The sequence below is a fragment of the Sturnira hondurensis genome, unplaced genomic scaffold, assembly GCF_014824575.4.
Source record: "Sturnira hondurensis isolate 20B ecotype Veracruz unplaced genomic scaffold, ASM1482457v3 Scaffold0006413, whole genome shotgun sequence".
In the NCBI taxonomy this organism is placed as follows: domain Eukaryota; kingdom Metazoa; phylum Chordata; class Mammalia; order Chiroptera; family Phyllostomidae; genus Sturnira; species Sturnira hondurensis.
In genome coordinates, this window is record NW_028079044.1 from 38,804,618 (window position 1) to 38,826,000 (window position 21,383).

A 21,383-nucleotide genomic window follows, 5' to 3' on the forward strand; every position below is an offset into this window, starting at 1 on the left:
AATTGTTAGCGCATTAATATTAGGACCTTGAACTTTTCCTTCAGGACACTCCTCACAATAATTAGTGTTCTGCCTGACTTGTCCACCACTTTATTTCCATTTCTAGCAGCCAGCACATAGTAGGTGCTTCTGAGGTATTTGTCACATGGCAACTGCCCACTAGGAAGCTGTAAAATCACTCTTTAAAATTTCTACATGGTTCCTATGTCATTTTTAGTAACCATTTCCTATGAAGTCTTTACTAATGAAGTGTTCAGATACTTTTAAAAAGGCAATAATTTTGTGCCTATCACCCCTTCCACATTCTCAACTTTTTTGTCCCCTTTGGAAAATGGGCAGTAAAAGGTAAAGGGAGAATGACTTTAATTTTTCTTACATTTATAATGTAAAATGTTACTCAACATGTATTTATTAACCACTTTCTTTGTGTCGATCAGTGAGCGTGGAGAATGCTGTAAGTGAATAAAATGGACATAGTTACCTTTTTTTTATGTGGTTTGCAGACTAGAATGCGTGGGTATAAGGTGAGGGAAACTCAGAAAGTAACAAACCAAAAACTATACAGAACATAGTAATAAGAGCTAATGTCAGGAAGGGGGAGTGAGTGTTAAACACTACACTTCAGATGATCGGGAAAGCTTCTCAAATAAACTGACGTTTGAGCAGGGAGCAACACCAATTCGGGTATCTGTATCAGGTCACAGTAAGCATGCAAGATCTGGAATTTCGTTTTCTAAATTCAAATCGTAGGTTACCATTTACAAGCTGTCTGCGACTTAAAGTCAAACTAGCTCTTCTGGGCTTGCGTACTACTATAAACCTCATAGGCTTGTTAATAAAAAATGCTCAGCAACGAAAATAACCCGGGAATTCCGAAACGAATTCTAACGGAGTTGCTGGGACCTGGGAAACGAACTCTAGGAAAACCCACCCACTTCCCACCAGAGGCACCACGCCTCTAGCTGGAGTGCAGCTGGTGATTGACTATTCGACCTGTCCGTCCCGCCCACTGAGTGTTCGGCCCAATCCTGGCCCGTTTTACGCGGAGACTTTTCCCAGGGTTCGCCGAGTAGGCGGTGCCCATGACGTTTGATGACGCGTTACGTCACGGTGGCGGAAGTCTCTGCCGCTGTTTTGAAATCAGGCCGCCGGAGTTCTTTAAGCCACAGCTCAGGCAGAGGCCGACAACATTGGACGCCCAGGGGGGTCCTCCTGACGTTCCTTCTTCGGCCCCGCCTGAGGCCGCAGTTGCGCCATGTCCACCCCTCCGTTGGCCGCGTCCGGGATGGCGCCCGGGCCTTTCGCCGGGCCCCAGGCCCAGCAAGCCGCCCGGGAGGTCAACACGGCCTCGCTCTGCCGGATCGGGCAGGAGACGGTCCAGGACATTGTGTACCGCACCATGGAGATCTTCCAGCTCCTGAGGAACATGCAGGTGGGAAGGAGGGCGGGCGCCGCTCCTGGGCGTGCTTGGGGAAAGCGGATTCAGAGGGGCGCTGGTTTAGAAGTTTCGTGGCCTTTGGCCGTCGGCGGGGCGTATTGGGTCCCCCCATTTCCGGTCAGAAGCGTTTCTCAATGACGTGTCTGTCCCCAGGAATCTGCCCCGTAAGGTATTTCCCAGGACGGTTTCTGGACGATGGAAGCCGCACGTTCTAGATTCATACAGGCTCACACGTTCTTGATTCAAACAGGCTCTCTAGTTAACTAGGCACACTCTTGCACCTTTAAAGGTAAAGGTGGGTTTCACTGTGCTACCCTGTTTTTATTTGACTTTCGTCTCGTCTTTTTCCAGCAAAATACTTTCTGGGATTCTAAAGGGTTGAAGAATTCAGAATCTGCTAATTCTGCTAACCGTTTTTGTTACAACAGCTCTATTTTGGTATATTGGATGTAAAGTGCACTTCTTAAAATTTTGACAGATCTATACCTTAAAATCATTCATCAGCCTCCGAAGTTTCTTCGTGTCCCTTTGAAATCCTTATTTCTGGCCTTCTGTCCGCAAGCAACCTGCGATTTGCTTTCTGACACCATAAATTTTCTAAAGTTTCGTATAAATGGAATCATTCACTATGTAGTCATTTTTGTCTGGCTCCTCTCATGGATCAATAGTTCATTCCTTTTGATTGCTGCACAGTGGTCCTTCCATTGTATGAATCCATTACAACTTGGGTATATGTTCACCTGTTGATGGGTTGTGCTGAGGGGCGCCCCTCTGCAATTTTTCCAAACTTCTGCACCGTTTTAATTCCCCTTGGCAGTGCTGAGGGTTCTAGTTACTCTTTGTCAGCACAGCATTTGGGTTGTTTCCACTTTGGAGTCATTATGAAAATCCTTCTATGCCTGGCTGGTGTAGCTCAGTGGATTGAGCAGGGGCTGCAAACCAAAGGGTCGCCAGTTGGATTCGCAGTCAGGGCACATGCCTGGGTTGCAGGCCAGGTCCCCAGTGGGGGCCGTGTGAGAGGCAACCACACATCGATGTTTCTCTCTTTCTTCCTCCCTTCCTGTCTCTTTAAAAATAAATAAAATCCTTAAAAAATGCTTCTACGGATGCTCACCTACTAATGTTGCTGTGAACACGTTTCATTTCTCTTGAGTGAGCTGGTGCCTAGCAGTGGAATTGCTGAATCATAAGATAAATGTTTTAACATTTTATGAAATTTTTCCAAAGTTCTGCACTGTTTTAATTCCCCTTGGCAGTGCTGAGGGTTCTAGTTACTCTTCATCTTTGTCAGCACTTGTTATTATGTCTTTTTGCTTAACAAATGCCTTCTCCAGTCTGAGGCTTGTCTTTCCATTCTCTTCAAGTTGCCTTTTGAAGAACAGACATTTTAATTTTTGATGGAATCCAACTTACTGTTTTACAGATTTTGCTTTGGGTGTTCTACCCAAGAAATTTTTGTCTAATGGAGGGTGACAAAAATTTTCTTTTGTTTTCTTCTGGAACTTTTACAGTTTTAGGTTTTACATGTAGTTCTATAATCCACGTTAACTTTTTCATTTAATGATAGGTACAGATCCAAGTGCACTTTTTTTGTATTGGATATCCAATTGTTACAACACCATTTTGCTAAGCCATTTTTCATTGTGTTTATTGTAGTGACATTAATAAAATTGTATAGGTTTCAGGTGTACCCTTCTATAGTACCTAATCTGTATATCACATGGTGTCTTTGCCACCCCAAGTCCCGACTTCTTCCCTCACCATTGGCTCCCCTATACCCTCTTCTACCCCTTTTCCCTCTGGTTATCACCATGTGGATAGCTCAGTGGATCCTAACTCATGTGCATATCATTCTGGTTTTATGGACGAGGATTCTGTGATTCAGAGAGATAAATTGACTTGCCCAAAATTGGTCAATCGTACGGTAAATTTGAAACCAAGTCTTCAGACTCTTAGAATTCTTATTTCTACGAATGCCCTAAAGAGAGGTTCCTTTTTAAGTTCTTAATATGTTTTTCTCCTGATTTTTAAAGTAATTCAGTTATGTGGAAATCTATTAAGACCATGCCAATAAGGTGATGTGAAGCAATACAAAGGGAATCTAAGAGAAGTGAAATCTTTGCCAATTTAAAAATATATTAAATTCTAAAGTGATTAAAATATGTATTAAATGATGTCTCACAAGCACAGTTGACCCCGAACAACACAGAGGTTATGGGGCGCCAAACAGCACAGTCCACAGACTGTGTGGAAGTTTTTTAAAGTGTACGCAACATTTTGTTTTTGATGGTTGCCTTTGTATACTGTGATGTTAAATATTCTAGAAAAGTTTGTAACAAGAACAATACTTCCCATAATAAACCAAGTCCTGGGCTGAAAATCCTTCAGAAAAAATCCAAATCCATTTTATATCAGTATACACACCACAGAACTTTCAAGTAAGCCCTCCATATACGAGGATTCCCAGTTGCGAATAGAAAATGGATTTCTTCATCTTCAGTGTGCTATATGCAAAGGACTGAATTAGGACTGGAGAACTAATAGCTAATATTTGTCAAGTACTCTCCCTGATCGGGAACGCTGCTGTAATAGCAGTTCTGAGGAGTATTTTTATCTCTACTTTACAGTTAAGGAAACCCAGGCATAGAGAGAGAGAGGTATTTACCCACCCTCACACATGGCTGGTAGCTCTTCCTGTCAACCTCTTTATAGTAAGTACTTAGAACTAACTTGCTGCCAAACAGTTTTTAATATTAAAGAGATATAATGCACATCCATGGCCAACACAGGAAAAATAAATTCAAAAAGTATCAGTAACTAGATTACATATGGAGATGTATTCAAAACCAATTTGCAAGAGACTGATAGTGACCAGTATTTCTTTGTGGCTCTTGTAAGTGCGAGTTCTGAAGTTCAACTCTTCTGCCCATCTAAGACCCTTTGGGAGCATATTATAATTGGCTACAAAAGAAACCACCATGTCCTCCACTTTCCAGAAGAAACAGTGGTGCAAACAGGACTACATATAACTTATTCATTGATACAATTTCATGATTATTCAAATTTTAAAAATTATCTTATATATTGCTAATCAAGAAGGATGAGAAGTGCCAGAAATGCGGGCTTTGTTTTAGACACGTGGTTCTTTATGCGGTGTCCCTTTAGCTTCTTGAGAATGGGGTGGAAACTGTGGACTCTCTTCTGAGAAAAAGGCACACAGACACAATTTGAATCAAACATCAAGGAGATTAACAGATGTCTCCCCAAGGATCCTTAGATCCCAGCTGAGAATCCCTGTGTAAAAAGTATTGCTTTGGTTCTATTTTATTATCCTTTACATCTGTAAAATAACTTCTTTGAATATAAAGTACATCAAAATTCAGCAATACTACAAAAGAACATTACAATGAGCGTTGTCTCCCATCCCTCTTTGCCCGCTCTCTACCCCTGTCTACCCCAGCGATGGTGGTTAATGGTCCTTATCAGTCTTCTTGTGTAGCCTTCCATATGTTCTAGGCGTGTCTCAGCAAATGTGCATGTATATTCTTTCCCTGCCCTCCTTTCTGCACAGATTACAGTGTATTACACACACCATTCTGCACCTTTTTTCATTTGGTATATTTTGGAGGTTATTCATATTCATACAGAAAACAATTTCTTTCTTTTTAAAGTGCATAGTAATTCACTGCATGGAAGTACTGTAATTTATTTAATCAGTTCTCTAGTGAAGAGCATTTAGGTTGCTTTTAAACCTCTGACTATTATGCTGCAGTGAATAACCTCCTACAACTTGCACGAGTGTACCTGTGGGATAAATTCTGGGTATGGCTCTGTGCTTCTATAATTATATTTACTTTGAAAAACTGCCTTCTGCGGGGGTTGTATCAGTTTATGCCACCGTGTCCTGACCAAGACCAACAGCTGGGCCGTGACACAGCCAGTTACATTTTTAGATCTCTGATCATTTGACGGTAAAAATCTACTTTATATTTTTCCTATTTTGAATGAATTTGAACATCTCTCCTCATATAACTTTTGCTTTAATTTTTATATTTAAAACTTTGATCCAGGTGGCATTTAGCCTAGAATAAAGGAGGAGGTATGGCCCTGGCCTCACTTCTTCCAAAAAGTTGATTGAATAATCATTTCCTTTCCCGCTGATTTCAGATGCTCCTTTATAGAAACCAGTCGGTCTCTTTCTGAATGTTCTGTTCTGTTCACTTAGCTGCCTGTCCCTGTGTATTAATGCCAGACTTCTATTTATTGAAGCTCTGTAATGTGTTACAGTTATTTTTCAGAATTTCCATAGCAATTCTTACCTATTTTTCCACTTGTATTTCAGAATCAGCTTGTTGAACTGTGGGAGCAACCTGTTCATTGTATCTTATTCATTGATACAATTTCATGAGTATTCAAATTTTTAAAATAATCTTATATATTGCTAATCAAGAAGGACGACAAAGTGCCAGAAATGCAGACCTTGTTTTAGATACGTGGTTCTTTATGCGGTGTCCTTTAGCTTCTTAACAATATCTCATTTTTAATTGGTTCATTTAACCTAGAAAGATCTGGCATCGGTTTTGAGTCTTAATAATGAAGAACATGGACTATCCTCCTTTGCACCCCCCTGAAGTGTTTTAAGTTTTCATTCTTATCTTGGTATTTCTAAAGTTTATTGCTAGATATTTTATCTTTATTATTGCTATTGTAAATGGGGTCTTTTTCCTTTCTCATTTTCCTTGGTTTCTTTTTTATATATGAAAGCAAAGGTGTCATTTTCTAAACATTATCTTTGTACCCACCTCCTTGTTGAATTCTTTTCTTAATAGTAGTGCTTTATCATATTATTTGTAGTGGTGATTATACGACTCCCTTTGTCATGTTTCAGTTTCTTTTCTTTTGTTCCCTAATTGCACTGGCAGTTCCTCCAGAATGACAGTCACCAGTAGTATCAGTGGCCTTAGAAGACATCCTGTCCTGTCCCAGACTTCACTGGGAGTGCTTTTACTCTGTGCACATTCATCATGGTGCTGACATCTTGTTGTTGACTGGGATAAATGTGTTTTATCACTGGGGAATGTTTATGAAGAGTTTTGTATTTGTTTTAAGAATGGATATTGAATTTAGTTGAATGCCTTTTTGGTATCTGGGGGTGAGGGCATATTTATGGATCTTCACCAGCATTCATGACAGAAATGATTATTGATGAGCTTTTCAGCTAAACTTGTACACTACAATGTATAGCAAGGGATCTTAGGCACTGGAACAACTTACCCTCTGTACGGGAACTCTGTCTCCTGTGTCCACTGCTCCACCCCAGCTTCTAGAACAGTGCCTGACACAGGAAGTGTGTGTAATAATTTTTTGAATGAATTATTCTTGTCTTTGAGGAGCTGATGTGGTATATGAAAACTAATACCCAAACGTCCTAAGTAGGTGAATTTAAGGAGGGTGATTTTTTGCATTTCAAATTATTTTGTTTTCCTTTGTGAAAAAAATTATTAGGACTTCTTATAAATGACACACACTTCTAAGTGAATTTTAGGTATAGATTTATTGGGAAAATAACTCATTAGAGTAAAACAATTCAGACTGTATTTTAAAACCTTCTGTTTGGGAGTATACTACCAAATACAGAGATACAAATGTGAGTGAGTTCCAGCCTTCACTAAGTAGAAAGTATGGGCATTATAAATCTAGTAAATACCATAATAAAGGTACACAGTGCTTCTGTGTGTAACATAAAATCAAACTCCTTATCATCACCCAAACAGGAAAGCACGGCTCCTTTGAAACATTTCTTTGATTGTGTTCGTGAAAGTTCAAAAATTAGAAAGCTTATAAAGAGAAATTAAATTCTTCATTGTACTGGGTGGTGAATTTTTAATGCCTTTCTCCTTTAATCTATTTTTACTAATTCAGCCCTTGATATTTTTTATCATGTTTCTTTGAGGCATTGTCCTCATAATGGTTTAAGCTTAAGAATTTCTGAAAATCCTACCAATATCTCATTTCAAGTAATTTCAGAAGATCCATCTCCTTAACTTATAACCCATTATATTATAGAAAATTTGAAAATGAGTAAAGAAATTATTTAAGCCTATTTCCCTAGAATATCTTTCATGAACTAGGTAAGCCTTCCCAGTCTTTTTTTTTTTCTTCAGGTTTATGGTTTTCCCAACTTGTAATCATAGTTTGTCCTGTTTCCTTTTTTCTCCAAACATTGTGTCATGTACTTTATTTTGCATCTGTTTAACAAAGAAAATATGAACTGAGTATTGAATAGTTGTGTCCCTTTAATCCCCAAGATAAGAATAAGGGTAAGTGCTTATAATGACAGCACTTTGTGCACTAGAAAATGGTGTGTAAATGTTGATTTTTACAGTAGAATATTTTTACAGATGAGATTGTGGGAATAAAATGTAAAGATGTACAGAGAAGGGAAGATTTGGTTCATGAGTTTCCACAAGGCACAAGTGACATATAATTAGCTCTAATTTCTAAATAAATAATGATCAGTTTTCATTTATCTGCAATTTTATCATTTCAAAATATATATTTGGCTTCCTTTGGTAAAATTCCTAAGTTAAAAGTGCATAAGCATCCAAGACAGTTTATGATCATAGCAGTTACTTGTAAAATTGGTTACTGATCTTTATGTTTAGATCAATGTACACCTGTATCTCCTGCTAGATATTCTTTTTAAAATAAAACTTTGGGTGACAGCTTTATATTTCCTTGTGTGCCCTGAGCACCTTAATGATTTTATCAGAGTTAAGGTGTCTTGGGATTGTTTTGCAACATGAGCAGTGTATCACTACTTTTCTTCAGCTGCGAAGTCCTGTCTTCACTTATTTTTTTCCTTTTTAAATTTCATTTTACATTTAACTCCCTAGTTAAGTTTAGCTGCTTGCTGCTTTTATGTAATAGCAAGTAGTATTAAAATTGTACATTTTTTAAAGTTATGCTTAAAAAGTTAGCAGGGAAAAGTATTTCACCTGGTCAGAGGGGCTTCTCACCACGCTTTCTCTAAGTCTGTTTACAGCACTGAAATAGGACGCTAATGAGCTAGGAAATGAGCACAAATTACTCATAAATTCTTAGACTTGCACTTGTTACCTGTGAAGAGTTATTTCCTTTATGCAGTGCTTAAAAATTGTCAGCTTTACATAGAGAAAAATCTTAATTTTCATTGCTTTCTGTTTTTATTGTCTTCTTTTGCCTGATAAGCTCCCAAATGGGGTCACGTACCATACTGGAACATATCAAGATCGGTTGGCAAAGCTCCAGGATCATCTTCGCCAGCTCTCTATTCTGTTCCGGAAGCTGCGGCTGGTCTATGACAAATGCAACGAAAACTGCGGAGGGATGGACCCCATTCCAGTAGAGGCAAGTTTTAGTGGTAGACGGAGGGTGAATGAAGATGCAAAATCGTCTCAGGCATTTGTAGTTTTTTCTCCTCTCTCTTTCTCCTGTTTTTGCAGTATTTCCAGATTTTGAATTATATCGGATGAAAATATGATATAAATATATGTAGAATATATATGTGTAGACAATACTGTATTTCCATGCTAGTAATTTTTTGTAGACTGATATACAGGCTTGCTACTGAATTTTTGTTACTGGAATCAGAGGGTTGTCTATCGCAATTTTTTTCATTGTTAGTGTCTCCTTTTAATTAAATCTGCATGATTTCTTTTTAAGTAGTTTTAATAGTATCGTCCAATGCTTTTTAAATCATTTTCATGTGAGTTCTTTATGAGTAAAGGTTATGTTTTCATCATTAATAATTTAGATTAGCTTAGTGAATCACTTAGTTTTAAAATAGATTCTGTAAGTTTAACCTTGGATCATAGATATAGTTAAGTAAGTATATGACATTGTTATAGATGGCCCTTTCCTGTTGACAAGTTTTACCTCCACCACCAAAGGTAGCTGGGGAGATTTGCATGCTCTCTCACTCCATGTAAAGAATAATTTCATGTGATCAGTGCTTCCTTTTTGAGTGATCAGCATGTAGAGATGAACAAAGAACAACTAAACTCAGAACAGCCTAAAAGAAGTGATCAAAAACCTTGGGGAAAGATCAGAAGTGTGGCTGACAGACTGTCAGAGGCTGCAGAGAAGTCGAGGAGAATAAGGGATAAAACTGTCCAGTAGATTTTGCTGGAGGAGAACTGTCAGTATATTTGAGCAGAGCTTCAGTGACATGGTAGCAACAAGAAGTCAGATCACCGTGGGCTGAAGATTCAGCAGGAAATAAGGAACTGGAGCCAGCAGGTGGATATCCAGTTTTCAGGAAGCTCAGATAAAAAGCGAGAGAAGAAAGGTGGAAGGAGGGACAGAGTCAAGGGGTTTTCTTTCTCCACACGGGAGAAATCAGAACATGTTCGGATGCTACAGGAGGAAACAGTAGGGAAAGGCTGGGAGGGGGACCAGTGAGACAGTGGGGCAGAGGACTCGGAGCACAGGAGTGGAGACTGAGGGTCTTTGGGAGGAAGGACGGGTCTCTGTAAGGGGAGGGGAGAGGAGGGAGTGGCCGTGGGTAGGTTTTCATTGTCCCAGGACTTTGAAGAAGTTTAGTCAGATGATGCCTGGTTGTGCCAATCATTTACCTGGGGCCTGTTCCTGTATCAGTGTGGATGGCTGAGACAGGACGATTCCCAAAGTCTGTCCCTCCTACAGGGGGCTTCATCAAATAAATGTCATCGCAAACCAGAATGTTTAATTATAATTCTGCCAGAAGTTTCATTGCTATAAACATTTTTTCTCCTACCAAAAAAACCCTCAAAAACAACTTGTTTTGGTTGGGAGAATGTTAAGACATCTAAGAATTTGCATAGATACTTAGGTTCTAAACAGCAAGTAAATGACATTTCTATAATGCACATCCATGAAGTTCCTTTCTTTCAAGTATGGATGAAAGAAAGCCTGCACAACTCATTTTGTAGGTACAGGAATCACAACTTACCTGTCATTATTTTTGCAGTATTTCACCCAGTGTCTGGCAGTTAGATATTTGCCAATTGAATAAATAGGCAGGCTATTACTTAACTGTGACAACTAGGGTTATAATGGCTATTTTGCAAAAGAAACCTGAAAAACTGATGTACAGAATGCACTGAAAAGATAAACTTCTAATGTTGTTATTTTAGACAATCACCTAAATTGAAACTACTAAAAGTGTAAAAACGTCCCTTAATCTGACTCAGTATGTATACCAGTATAATTGGAAATTCCCTGTTGTATTTCTGACTTGTAACTCCGTGTGTGCCGCTTCCAGCAACTTATTCCGTATGCGGAAGAAGATGGTTCGAAGAATGAGGACCGGGCTGGCCCGCCTCGTTTTGCCAGTGAAGAGAGGCGAGAAATTGCTGAAGTGAATAAAGTGAGTGGGTAGTCTGTCCATTTTATGTTTCAGAATTATTGACAGGATTTACAAGGGAGTCTGATGTAACTGGAAAACATACTTTGAATTGTAGAATTACAGGAAATGGTTTGTGTGGCCAGTTTAACTCAGAGAACAACCAAGAACTCAAAGGTAAGCAGAAATGTCGTTGGAGTAGTCAGAAGAGAGATGGCAAAATGCACGCAGCGAAGCTCTTAGGAAAGCTTCAGAGGCGCTCAGTCAAGACCCGTTTCCTTTTCTCTCTTCGAGGCAGAATTCCAGCGTTCTAGTTTATGGCAGGTGCGCTTGGAGCGGCCAGCGATAAAAACTGACAAACGGGACGTGTGAACGTCTCAGCACCTGAGTAGGACATGGAGAGACTCATCAAAGCATTTCCCTGTCTCCTCCAGGAAGAGTTCTGAACTTGAATGTATTTCTTGCTGATACCTTCAGAAGTTCAGGAGATAATCAGCTAGTTCTCTTGAAATATATATGGAGAAATAAGGAAAGTTGTCCGTTCTTTCTGTGACAGAAACATGGCCCGAGCAAACCAGAACCCACCCAGTAGCACAATAAATAAAACTACCCATCTCACACTTTCGTATACGTATCCCCCGATCGCACTCCTGAAATGTGACTTCCAGTTAATGGAATGCAGCAAGGTATTAATCCATCACAAAAAGGACTTTTTGAGTCATACAACGATATATATAATATGTAATATCAGCAGGTTAAGTTGAAAAAATTTTTCTCAAATCTAAAAGGCATTTGATAAAATTCAAATGTTGATTTAAAGAAAACTTGGTGGTATCTTTTCTTTTTAAGGCTTTTTCTTTCAGATGGATATCCAGGATTTTTCATAATTTTTCAGGCATAAAATAAGATGTCTTATATGACTATATTTAGTATTATTTTTAAAATTACAGACAGTACAAAAAGAAACAAACTTTGGAAATGGGTTATAATATATACAAGCTTACTAAGTTTGTTAAGCTTATATTTATATATCAAGCTTGTTAAACAAAAAGAAACTCAGTCGGTAAACAACTGCAGTCAATAAGTTCATTAAAAAGGCTTAATAAAGGATGCTACCATTCTCTTACTGATTAAACAAAATAAAGATCATATTCACAATTGTAAGAACAAATATTAAGCAATTAAGATTTATCTCGGTATGTGTGAATACACTTATTAAGATACATAAAGAAGTTTTGAATACTTAGAAGAACATAGCGAGTTCTTCTGTGGCCAGTCCATACTCTTAACAGGCCCATCCTGATCACAGTCAGACCTCGGTCCTCGAACACTGCGGCTGCCCTCCAGTCGCTCACAGACACCATTCCTCGGTCGCTGAACAGAACTTCAGTTCTTGACTCTCAGCCCAACCACCCTTTAATGCTGGCAGCCCTGTGCTCAGTCACGCCTCTCGGTGACAGAGGAGATTTGGTCTTTGAATACATTGCTTCTTGAACAGTTTTCCAGAATGAATTAGAGAACTGAGGTTCCACTGAATTTCATAGTTTTAGTGCAGTCACTGTCCAAATCCAAATAGGTGTTCTCTTCAAAGTACACAAAAATAAGACTTCAGTGTAATACCAATCAAAATACAAATTGAAACACAATCTAGATGGGGATTCTTTCTTCAGAATGTGGTAAATATCAAAGAAAATACTGGTAAGAGTAATACATCAACACTCCTCGCATTAAAAATTAAAATGTAATATGAAGCATAGTATAAAAACAATAAGTGTGAAATACTGGAACAAGAATAGACAGATTAGTAAGATAATAGCCAGGAAAGTAATCTTCTCATTGTGTATGAGAATTTAATATGACAGAAGAGGGATTCGGTGGAAAATTAGTCTTTAAGAATAGAAACTTTGGGAAGAAATTAACCTAGCTTTTATATTATACCAGATGTCGAGATGAATTTCAGAGTGGAAAATAAGACCTGCAAAACAAAATATCGGAAAGTTGAAAAAAATGTACCACAGTATCAAAACTAAGGAGAAAGGAAAAAGATGGCTCAATTTTATAAAATAAAAGTTTATAATTTTTTAAAAAGGAGAAATGCAAATTGAGAAGACTATGTCCAGCAGATTTGGCAGTAAGGAATGATCATTAAAAGCTCACAGCAGATCACTGGTAGGGGATACAGGGGGGTGGGGAACTTAATTTCGATCACAAGTAGAAATTGTGTTTGGCAGTCCAGAGGTGAGGCATACATTTAGTAGGGAATGTTGTATTTCTACTGATAATCTGTGTGTTGATTCCCAAGAGATGTGTTCTCTTTCCTTTTCTTCTCTGTAATAGGATATTTTTGTAAAATACATTGAAATATATATAAGTAAAGTACCATTGTAACATTAACTAGAATATCAGAGTGTCATATAGTGTGACATACAGTTCTCTACCAGAAAATATTTTATGTGAAATATTTAAAATGATGTGAAAAATAAGTATAAATTCAGAAAGTATAGCTTGTATAAATTCAGAAAGCTATAGTTTTTGTAACTATATATTTCATTTCACTTTTCATTTCTTTAAGTTCCCTCTTTTTATCCAATTTGATGGCTTAGAAGTAACTGACTCTGGATTTTTTTTACGACCATTCATAGGATCGGAATATGGTGATACTTTGGGTGTGTGATCAAAAATATCTTACTACCAAAAACTTTTAAAAACAATAAGTACAGGACTTCCACCAAGATGGAGGCATAGGTGGAAACACTGTGCCTTCTCCCACAACCAAGTTTGAATAAAACAAAGGTTTGGAGAAACAAAGACACAACCAAAGGACATAAAATTGAATTATACGGAAGTCCGACTACATCTAACCATTCAACGGGACGGTAAGAGGGGCGGAGCCAGCAGCAAGCAGGGTCCGGCAGGACAGGGCCCCCGACCCAGGCGCACAGGCAGACGGGAACCAGTTGGGGGGCGGGGCAGACCGTGGGCGCATATTCGCGCACAGTGAGACAGACCACGCAGGCCCCAGGGGGCGAGGGTTGACAGCGGTGGCACACTCGCGTGCAGTGGGACAAAACGCGTGGGCCCGGTGAGGGCAGCAACTGCGGCACCGGTGAGGGCCAGGGCGGCAGGCGGCAGACGGGACACCAGAGTCCCTCTTTGACCCCGCACCCACATACAGCGTCACAACCCAGCGACTTAGTTGCCCTTCGGCACCAGTGAGGGCCGGGGCAGCAGGTGGCAGATGGAACACCAGAGTCCCTCTTTGACCCCGCCCCCACATACAACGTCACAACCCAGCGACTTAGTTGCCCTGTTCTAGTGAACACTTGAGGGCTCTGATCCTGCTATGGAACAGGCACGAACAACCCGAAAGATGGCACAAGAAGAACTCAAAGTCCCAGAGCCAATAACTCTCAGCAACCGAGAAATTGCCAGCCTCTCAGAAGCACAATTCAGGACACTATTTATCAGGATGCTCACAGAACTGGTAGATTATAGTCACAAGTTAGAGGAACAAAGTCACAAATTAGAGGAATATATGAAGGCTAAACTAATTGAAATGAAGGGAGATGCACAGGAAACCAATAGTGATGGAAAGGAAACGGGGACTCAAATCAATGGAATGGACCAGAAGGAAGAACAAAACATCCCACCAGAAAGGAATGAAGAAATGAGAATTCAAAACAATGAGGAGAGGCTTAGGAACCTCCAGGACATCTTTAAACGTTCCAACATCCGAATTATAGGGGTACCAGAAGGGGGAAAGAAACAGCCACGAGTGGAAAACTTATTTGAACAAATAATAAAGGAGAACTTCCCCAGTCTGGCAAAGGAAATAGACTTCCAGGAAATCCAGGAAGCTCAGAGAGTGCCAAAGAAGTTGGACCCAAGAAGGAACACACCAAGGCACATCATAATTACATTAGCCAAGACCAAAATGAAGGAGAGAATCCTAGAAGCAGCAAGGGATAAGGGGACAGTCACCTACAAAGGAGTACCCATCAGACTGTCAGCGGATTTCTCAAAAGAGACCTTACAGGCAAGAAGGGGCTGGAAAGAAGTATTCCAAGTCATGAAATCCAAAGACCTACAGCCAAGATTGCTTTATCCAGCAAAACTTTCATTTAGAATGGAAGGACAGATAAAGTGCTTCTCAGATAAGGTCAAGTTCAAGGAGTTCATCATCACCAAGCCCTTATTATATGAAATGCTAAAGGGACTTATATAAGAAAAAGAAGATGAAAAATATGAACAGTGAAAGGACAGCAAACACACAGTTATTAACAACCACACCTAAAACAAAAGCAAACCAAGAGGACAGCTAGATCAGGAGTGGAACCATAGAAATGAAGAACACATGGAGGGTTAGAAACAGGGGGTGGGAGGGGGAGAAGGGGGGAAAAGGCACAGAAAATAGCATAGATGGTAGGTAGAAAATAGATAGGGGGGAGGGCGAGAATAGTGGGGGAAATATAGAATCCAAAGAACTTGAGACACGTGGTTATAAACTAAGGGGGGCAGAATGGTGGGGGAGGGAGGGTGTGGGTAGAAGGGATTGAAGGGGGGGGAATAGAACAACTGTAATGGTATAATCAATAAAATATATTTTAAAAAAACAATAAGTACAGTAAAGTTGCAGGCTATAAAATCAATACACAAAAAGCTGTTGTTTCTATATATTAATAATGAAATGTCAGAAATGAAGAAAATAATCTCATTTGTAGCAGGGACTAAAAAGAATAACATACCCAGGAATAAACTTGAGGGAAGGGCTTGTATACACGGAAAACTAGAAAACACCGTTGAAAGAAACCAAAGAAACCAGAAATGGAAAGATAGTCTGCACAGCGTGGGAATGAGTGGAGGGAAGGGAGTTAGGAGTGGCCGTGGGCAAACGGGGGAGAAACAGGGACATCTGGAATAGTTTCAACAATAAATTAATAAAGTAACTAAATAAGTATGTTCTGTGTTCATGGATTGGAAGAATTGTTAAAATATCCATATTACCCAAAGCAATCTATATTTAATACAACTCCTGTCAATATCCCAATGGCACTTTTCACAGAAGTAAAACAAAAAATCCTCAAATTATATAGAATCACAAAAGACCCCAACTGCCAAAGCAAAGCTAGAAAAAAGAATAAAGCCAGAATTAATCAAACTTCCTGACTTCAGACTGTGTACCACAAAGCAAATCAAAACACTACGGTGTTGGCAGAAAAAGGACATGCAGACCAATGGAACAGAAATGAGAGCCGAGCAATAAACCCGCTTTTATTTGGACAACTAAATTTTGAAAGAGGAGCCAAGAATGTATAATGGAGAAAGGAAAGTGTTTTCAATAAATGTAGGGAACGAAGATTGGACAGCCACATGCAAAAGAATGAAACTAGGTTATCTTACACTGTATACAAAATTTAACTTAAAAATAGATCGAAAACTTGAATGTAAGACCTGAAATAATAAAATATATAGAAGAAAACACAGACACCAACTTTTGGACCTTAATCTCAGAGGAGCTTTTGTGAACTTGACCCCAAAGACAAGGGAAGTAAGTGCAAAAATAAGGAGTGGGGCCACAGCACACAACCAGGCCTCCTCCCGCACAGCTCGGAGACCTGCTCTGTGCCCAGTGGGGGCGTTTCTCCCGGGACCCAGCGGGTGTGCTCTCTGCCACTAGTCATGGACTCACTTCCTGATGTGGTACTTCCCAAAACAAAACTGTTGGACCCTATTTTTTAATATACTGGCATTTTTGCGTGTATTTAGTGGATAAGTGGCTTAATGGACCTGTAAAAGCAGTAATAAAATTATATTCCTGACATTCTTAAAAACATTTAGAATTTTATTACAATGTATATATTTTTATTTTAAATAAGCATCATTAAATAAGTACTTTTACATATCCCTCAGTTGACCCTCATTTGGTCATTTTCAGAATATCACTGTATTGTTGTGTTCTTGACATTTCATGGAACGACACTGACGGGGCATGTCTACCGCTGAGGCTGCGTGATATGTCTGGTTTCTAACCACCTGTGCGATCCCAGAGTGCCATGCACCTTTGGAGCGCGGAATGTATAATCGGTATTTGGTGTAAATCATCAGAAGACAGAGTGGCTCAGTTTCGGTCATCAAGGTTTTGGCTCATTTAAATATTTTTCTTATTCTGGAATCCATAAGCCCTGATACCCAAGTAAAGAATGAATACTTGTCTGAGACTACTGTATGTTTTAAGAACGTCAGAAGGAGTTCTATTTTGCTTAAAACTATTCTGTTGATGGTAAAATGAAATTAAAAGATAATGTGGGTAGTTTTTCACAGGGTGGAAATATAACTCAGTCCATGCATTTAGAAATTAAACCATTTTTTGACCAGTTGTCACAGACTTTATATGAATATTAAGTTACATGCCATGATTTAGCATAAACCTATTTTTTAAAGTATTACTCTGCTTACACATTCACCTGTTAATGTAACAAATGAGGCACAGCTGATGGATTTTCATCATAAAAGCAGCTGTCAGCCTCTGTTAAAATCAATCAGTGGCAAGACTGTATATATTAAATTCTGTATCATGTCATGAAAATGTATTTACAACTTAACCACTAATAAGCAGAACTGTCAGCTTTACTGTTGGTAGTGTCATGATGTATTTTGGCTCTAGATGGTTTACATGTATGCTAATTTTTTTCATTTAAAACTTTGTGGCATCTGTCATCGCAAGCACCAAGGTTGTAGGTCACTCCCCAGTCGGGGCACATACAAGAAACAACCAGTGAATGAATAAATAAGTGAAAACAAATCATTGTTTCTCTTCCTCTTCCTTCCTCTCTCAAAATTAATCAGTTAAAAGAACCCCACAAAACTTTGTGGCATCTTTGAGAAACTATCCAAGTGCCTTATAACACAGGGTGGGACAAAAGTAGATTTACAATTGTGAGTACTTGAGACAGGTTATTCTGGTATTACTTATTATTGTATTGTTTTCCATATAAACTATAAATCTGTTCTTGCCTACTTTGTATATCATAGTTTTAAAAACTTATTTTTATTACTGCCTATAGTTGAGTATTACCATGAAAATATCCTACATTCTTTTTAGTTCTCACACTGTTTTTTAAGAATTAATGAGGTCAATATTTTTTAAACAAGTATTTCAGAATTTATATTTCCGAATGAGTATTCTTGAACGTAGTCATGTTGGTAAGCTGTGCTTTGCTTCCATCCAGTGATGTGGCCATTATGGTGGCCATCTATAACCTCTCATACTGTTTAAAGTCTGTTTTTAACCATGTAAGAATATAATTTTATCACTTCTAATTACTCCTTAATTTAAATTGAAATTGTGATCACTGAGTTTATTTCACCCGACTTGGCCTTTTCATGGTTTTCAGCTGTTCCCAAACCTTACTTAATCTTTTCCTCTGTCTTCTTTCTGATGGACACAGATTTGTTACCATTGAAATTTTGTAGGAGAATCCATACAGCACACTTCCCCAGTTAACCTTTTTCATTGTGATTTAAATCGCATTTCTTTTTTAAGAATGTGGATGGGTCTTATTACCCTCTACCAAGCCCAAAGGGTTCGTGCTCACCCCAAGTTTTTCCAGACCCCCAGACAAAGACCGTTTCCTTGTTTGCGGCCCCTGCCCATCGGAGGGGGCGCCTGTCTGTGTTTTGCGGTGCCACAGCTTCTGATGTTCTCCCTCCGCCACCTGCCTACTCGCCTGGAGTCCAGTCATCTGGGCATTACCTTCCTCCTACTTGATGCTGAGTTTGCTCAAGGCGGGGATTGTTTCTCCTTCCTTTTTCTTGCCTTGCAATGCCTAACCCAGCACCAGTATTTATGGAACAGAATGTATCTATAACAGGCTCAGAATTCCATTCCAGTGAGAAGTTCTGAAACTTCAAAGTGTTCATATTCAAAGTATGTCAGAAGGTACCAATTCAAATAAGATCTTCTTAAAAATCAACGCACATTCCTTCTCTTCCTTTTGTTATTCAGTTGCTCTTCTCCCCTTCCCTCCTGAAAGATGAGACTTGAGAGTGGAGCCAGGGCAGCTGACATCTCCCCCAGCTAGGGGTGTGCTGGCCAGGGGCCCAGGCAGCTGGCTCTGAACCACTTCGAAGCCATTATTCATTCTCTGCACCCACTGTTTCTCATCGCTTGTGTCTGTGTGACTGATGCATAGGGTTTGAGGAAAGGATATGCAAAAAGAAGTGTATAAACTACGGTTGAGTAGAACCCCAGACCCAGATACACCGAGACGTGCTGTGCGTGCAGGGAGGCCCGCAAGTCTGAGTTGTGACGGGTGCTTCGGGGATGGGGCCTTTGCTCTGCAGCTTTCAGAAATAGCAGAAGACTGCTTCACGTTTGGGCCGACAGCAGTGCCTGCCACATACCGGAAAGACTGATGGTATCAGACACTGCATTTTTATTACTTTATTTTCTACATTGACAGTTCTAACACTTCACGTTGAGTCACATCATTTAATTCTCCTAGCAACTCTTGCAGGGTAGGTGGTTCCATTAGTATCCCCATTTTTCTGATGTGGAAACAGAGGCACCGAGAGGTTAAGTAATCTGGCCAGCATCAGACGTTCAGTGAAGGAGCTGAGTCTAAAGCCAGGAGTCCGTCCGGCTCTGCAGTTTGTGCTCTTGACCATTACAGTGCACTGCCTCTGAAAAGCCGTCTACTTAGGTTTTCCAACAATTAAACATCTACTTTATTTTCTTNCGTTGAGTCACATTTAATTCTCCTAGCAACTCTTGCGGGGTAGGTGGTTCCATTAGTATCCCCATTTTTCTGATGTGGAAACAGAGGCACCGAGAGGTTAAGTAATCTGGCCAGCGTCAGACGTTCAGTGAAGGAGCTGAGTCTAAAGCCAGGAGTCCGTCCGGCTCTGCAGTTTGTGCTCTTGACCATTACAGTGCACTGCCTCTGAAAAGCCGTCTACTTAGGTTTTCCAACAATTAAACATCTACTTTATTTTCTTTGAAGGTGGAAGTGATGAGTAAGGGGAGGTGGAGGCTGGAGCCGGGCCTCTGTGGGCTGAGGCGGAATTCAGTGGGCCTTTTAGTGTCTGTGGCCAGAAAGGGACGGAGGCCTTCTGTCTAGAGTCCTGACTTAGGACGTTTAATCTTCGACCTTTGTGGTTTATGTGTCATTTTTGATCAATTCTTTTGTTTCTACAGAAACTCAAGCAGAAGAATCAACAGCTGAAGCAAATTATGGATCAATTACGAAATCTCATCTGGGATATAAATGCCATGTTGGCGATGAGGAACTAAACTGACATTTAAATTTCCTGCTCCACACGTTTTATGCCGTTTTTATATCTTAAGTATGTTTTCCCTTTGAAGAAGACTATTTATGTGTTTGTATTCCAGTCACTAGAATTAAAGTTCTTATTTTACGGTGCGGTTTTACATTAAAGTGTTCGTTGGCAGTCTTTGGAAGTCTTGATTGGAAGTCTTTGGAAGCTGTTGATTCTGTGAAAAATTATTATAATAAACTTTGATAGGGTTTGTGTTTTGGTTAATCTTCATGAATTGAAAGACTTTCTTTTAAAAGCAAAATTAACTTTTGTAAATAAAATTTTAAATTTGATCAATGGTTTTGCTAATTTCATTATGCTTTTAGGAGAAAATTAAAGGTTTAAACATTTTTGCAGATGAAAATATCAATCTGGTTTGAATTAATTAAAATTAAATATGTGACTTGCCATTTCAGCTCAATTTTTAAAATTTAGTTGAGTCCCAAACATATTAAAATGAGAAAATAGCTAACTTGTATATCACTGTAAGTAGGTGGGGGTTTCTTTTACCATGTTCCCCAAGTGTTTGGTCTTGAATGGAGTCATCTGTCTCTAAAAGGAAACATAATTTGAGGCTGGTACAAACTGAAATCACGACTGTGCTTATTTGCTACCTTCTTTAGGCCAAGAAGCAATTCCCTTTCTGAGTATTCAGATAGACCTTAATGCTGGGCGCATTTTGGAAACAGTAGAGGTTAGAGTTTTAGGCGAGAGAGCTCTTTGTGACAGGTGCTTTTGTAGACTAGTTGGTCAGCAGCAGGTCCTTTATAAGTCTGCCTACAGAAGCTGGTCTCTCAGACTGTAAAGTGTCCTCCAGTAAGACAGTCGATTCTTCTCAGCATGGGCTTCCCCAGCCTGAGCCAGAAGTGCCCCTGTCCTGGCCCGGGTGCTTTCTCTCTGAGAAATGCTGCTATTTTACTTTTCTTGTATATGGGTGATGTTTTTCTGGAAGGTTCACAGGAAATGGCTTCTTCGGGNTGATTGGAAGTCTTTGGAAGCTGTTGATTCTGTGAAAAATTATTATAATAAACTTTGATAGGGTTTGTGTTTTGGTTAATCTTCATGAATTGAAAGACTTTCTTTTAAAAGCAAAATTAAGTTTTGTAAATAAAATTTTAAATTTGATCAATGGTTTTGCTAATTTCATTTATGCTTTTAGGAGAAAATTAAAGGTTTAAACATTTTTGCAGATGAAAATATCAATCTGGTTCGAATTAATTAAAATTAAATATGTGACTTGCCATTTCAGCTCAATTTTTAAAA

General features: G+C 39.2%; 1 protein-coding gene across 2 annotated transcripts; it reads left to right on the top strand.

Moving 5' to 3' along the window:
• Positions 1–1,099: 1,099 nt before the first annotated feature.
• MED30 (mediator complex subunit 30) lies at positions 1,100–20,331 on the top strand. Of its 2 annotated transcripts, none has more exons than XM_037048431.1 (4): positions 1,100–1,432; positions 8,669–8,827; positions 10,722–10,826; positions 19,999–20,331. In XM_037048431.1, the coding sequence occupies exons 1-4, from the start codon at positions 1,256–1,258 to the stop codon at positions 20,092–20,094; spliced, it is 537 nt and encodes a 178-aa protein (XP_036904326.1). In that variant the 5' UTR covers positions 1,100–1,255; the 3' UTR covers positions 20,095–20,331. The 2 variants fall into 2 exon arrangements, with proteins under 2 accessions (XP_036904326.1, XP_036904327.1); XM_037048432.1 differs by lacking the exon at positions 19,999–20,331 and adding an exon at positions 11,101–11,558.
• Positions 20,332–21,383: the final 1,052 nt, after the last annotated feature.

Coding starts and splice junctions, on each gene's coding strand:
- MED30 (XM_037048431.1), top strand. CDS start 1,256: ATGTCCACCCCTCCGTTGGCCGCGTCCGGGATGGCGCCCGGGCCTTTC. Junction 8,828..10,721: donor TGGACCCCATTCCAGTAGAG/GCAAGTTTTAGT, acceptor TGCCGCTTCCAG/CAACTTATTCCGTATGCGGA. Junction 10,827..19,998: donor AAATTGCTGAAGTGAATAAA/GTGAGTGGGTAG, acceptor TTGTTTCTACAG/AAACTCAAGCAGAAGAATCA.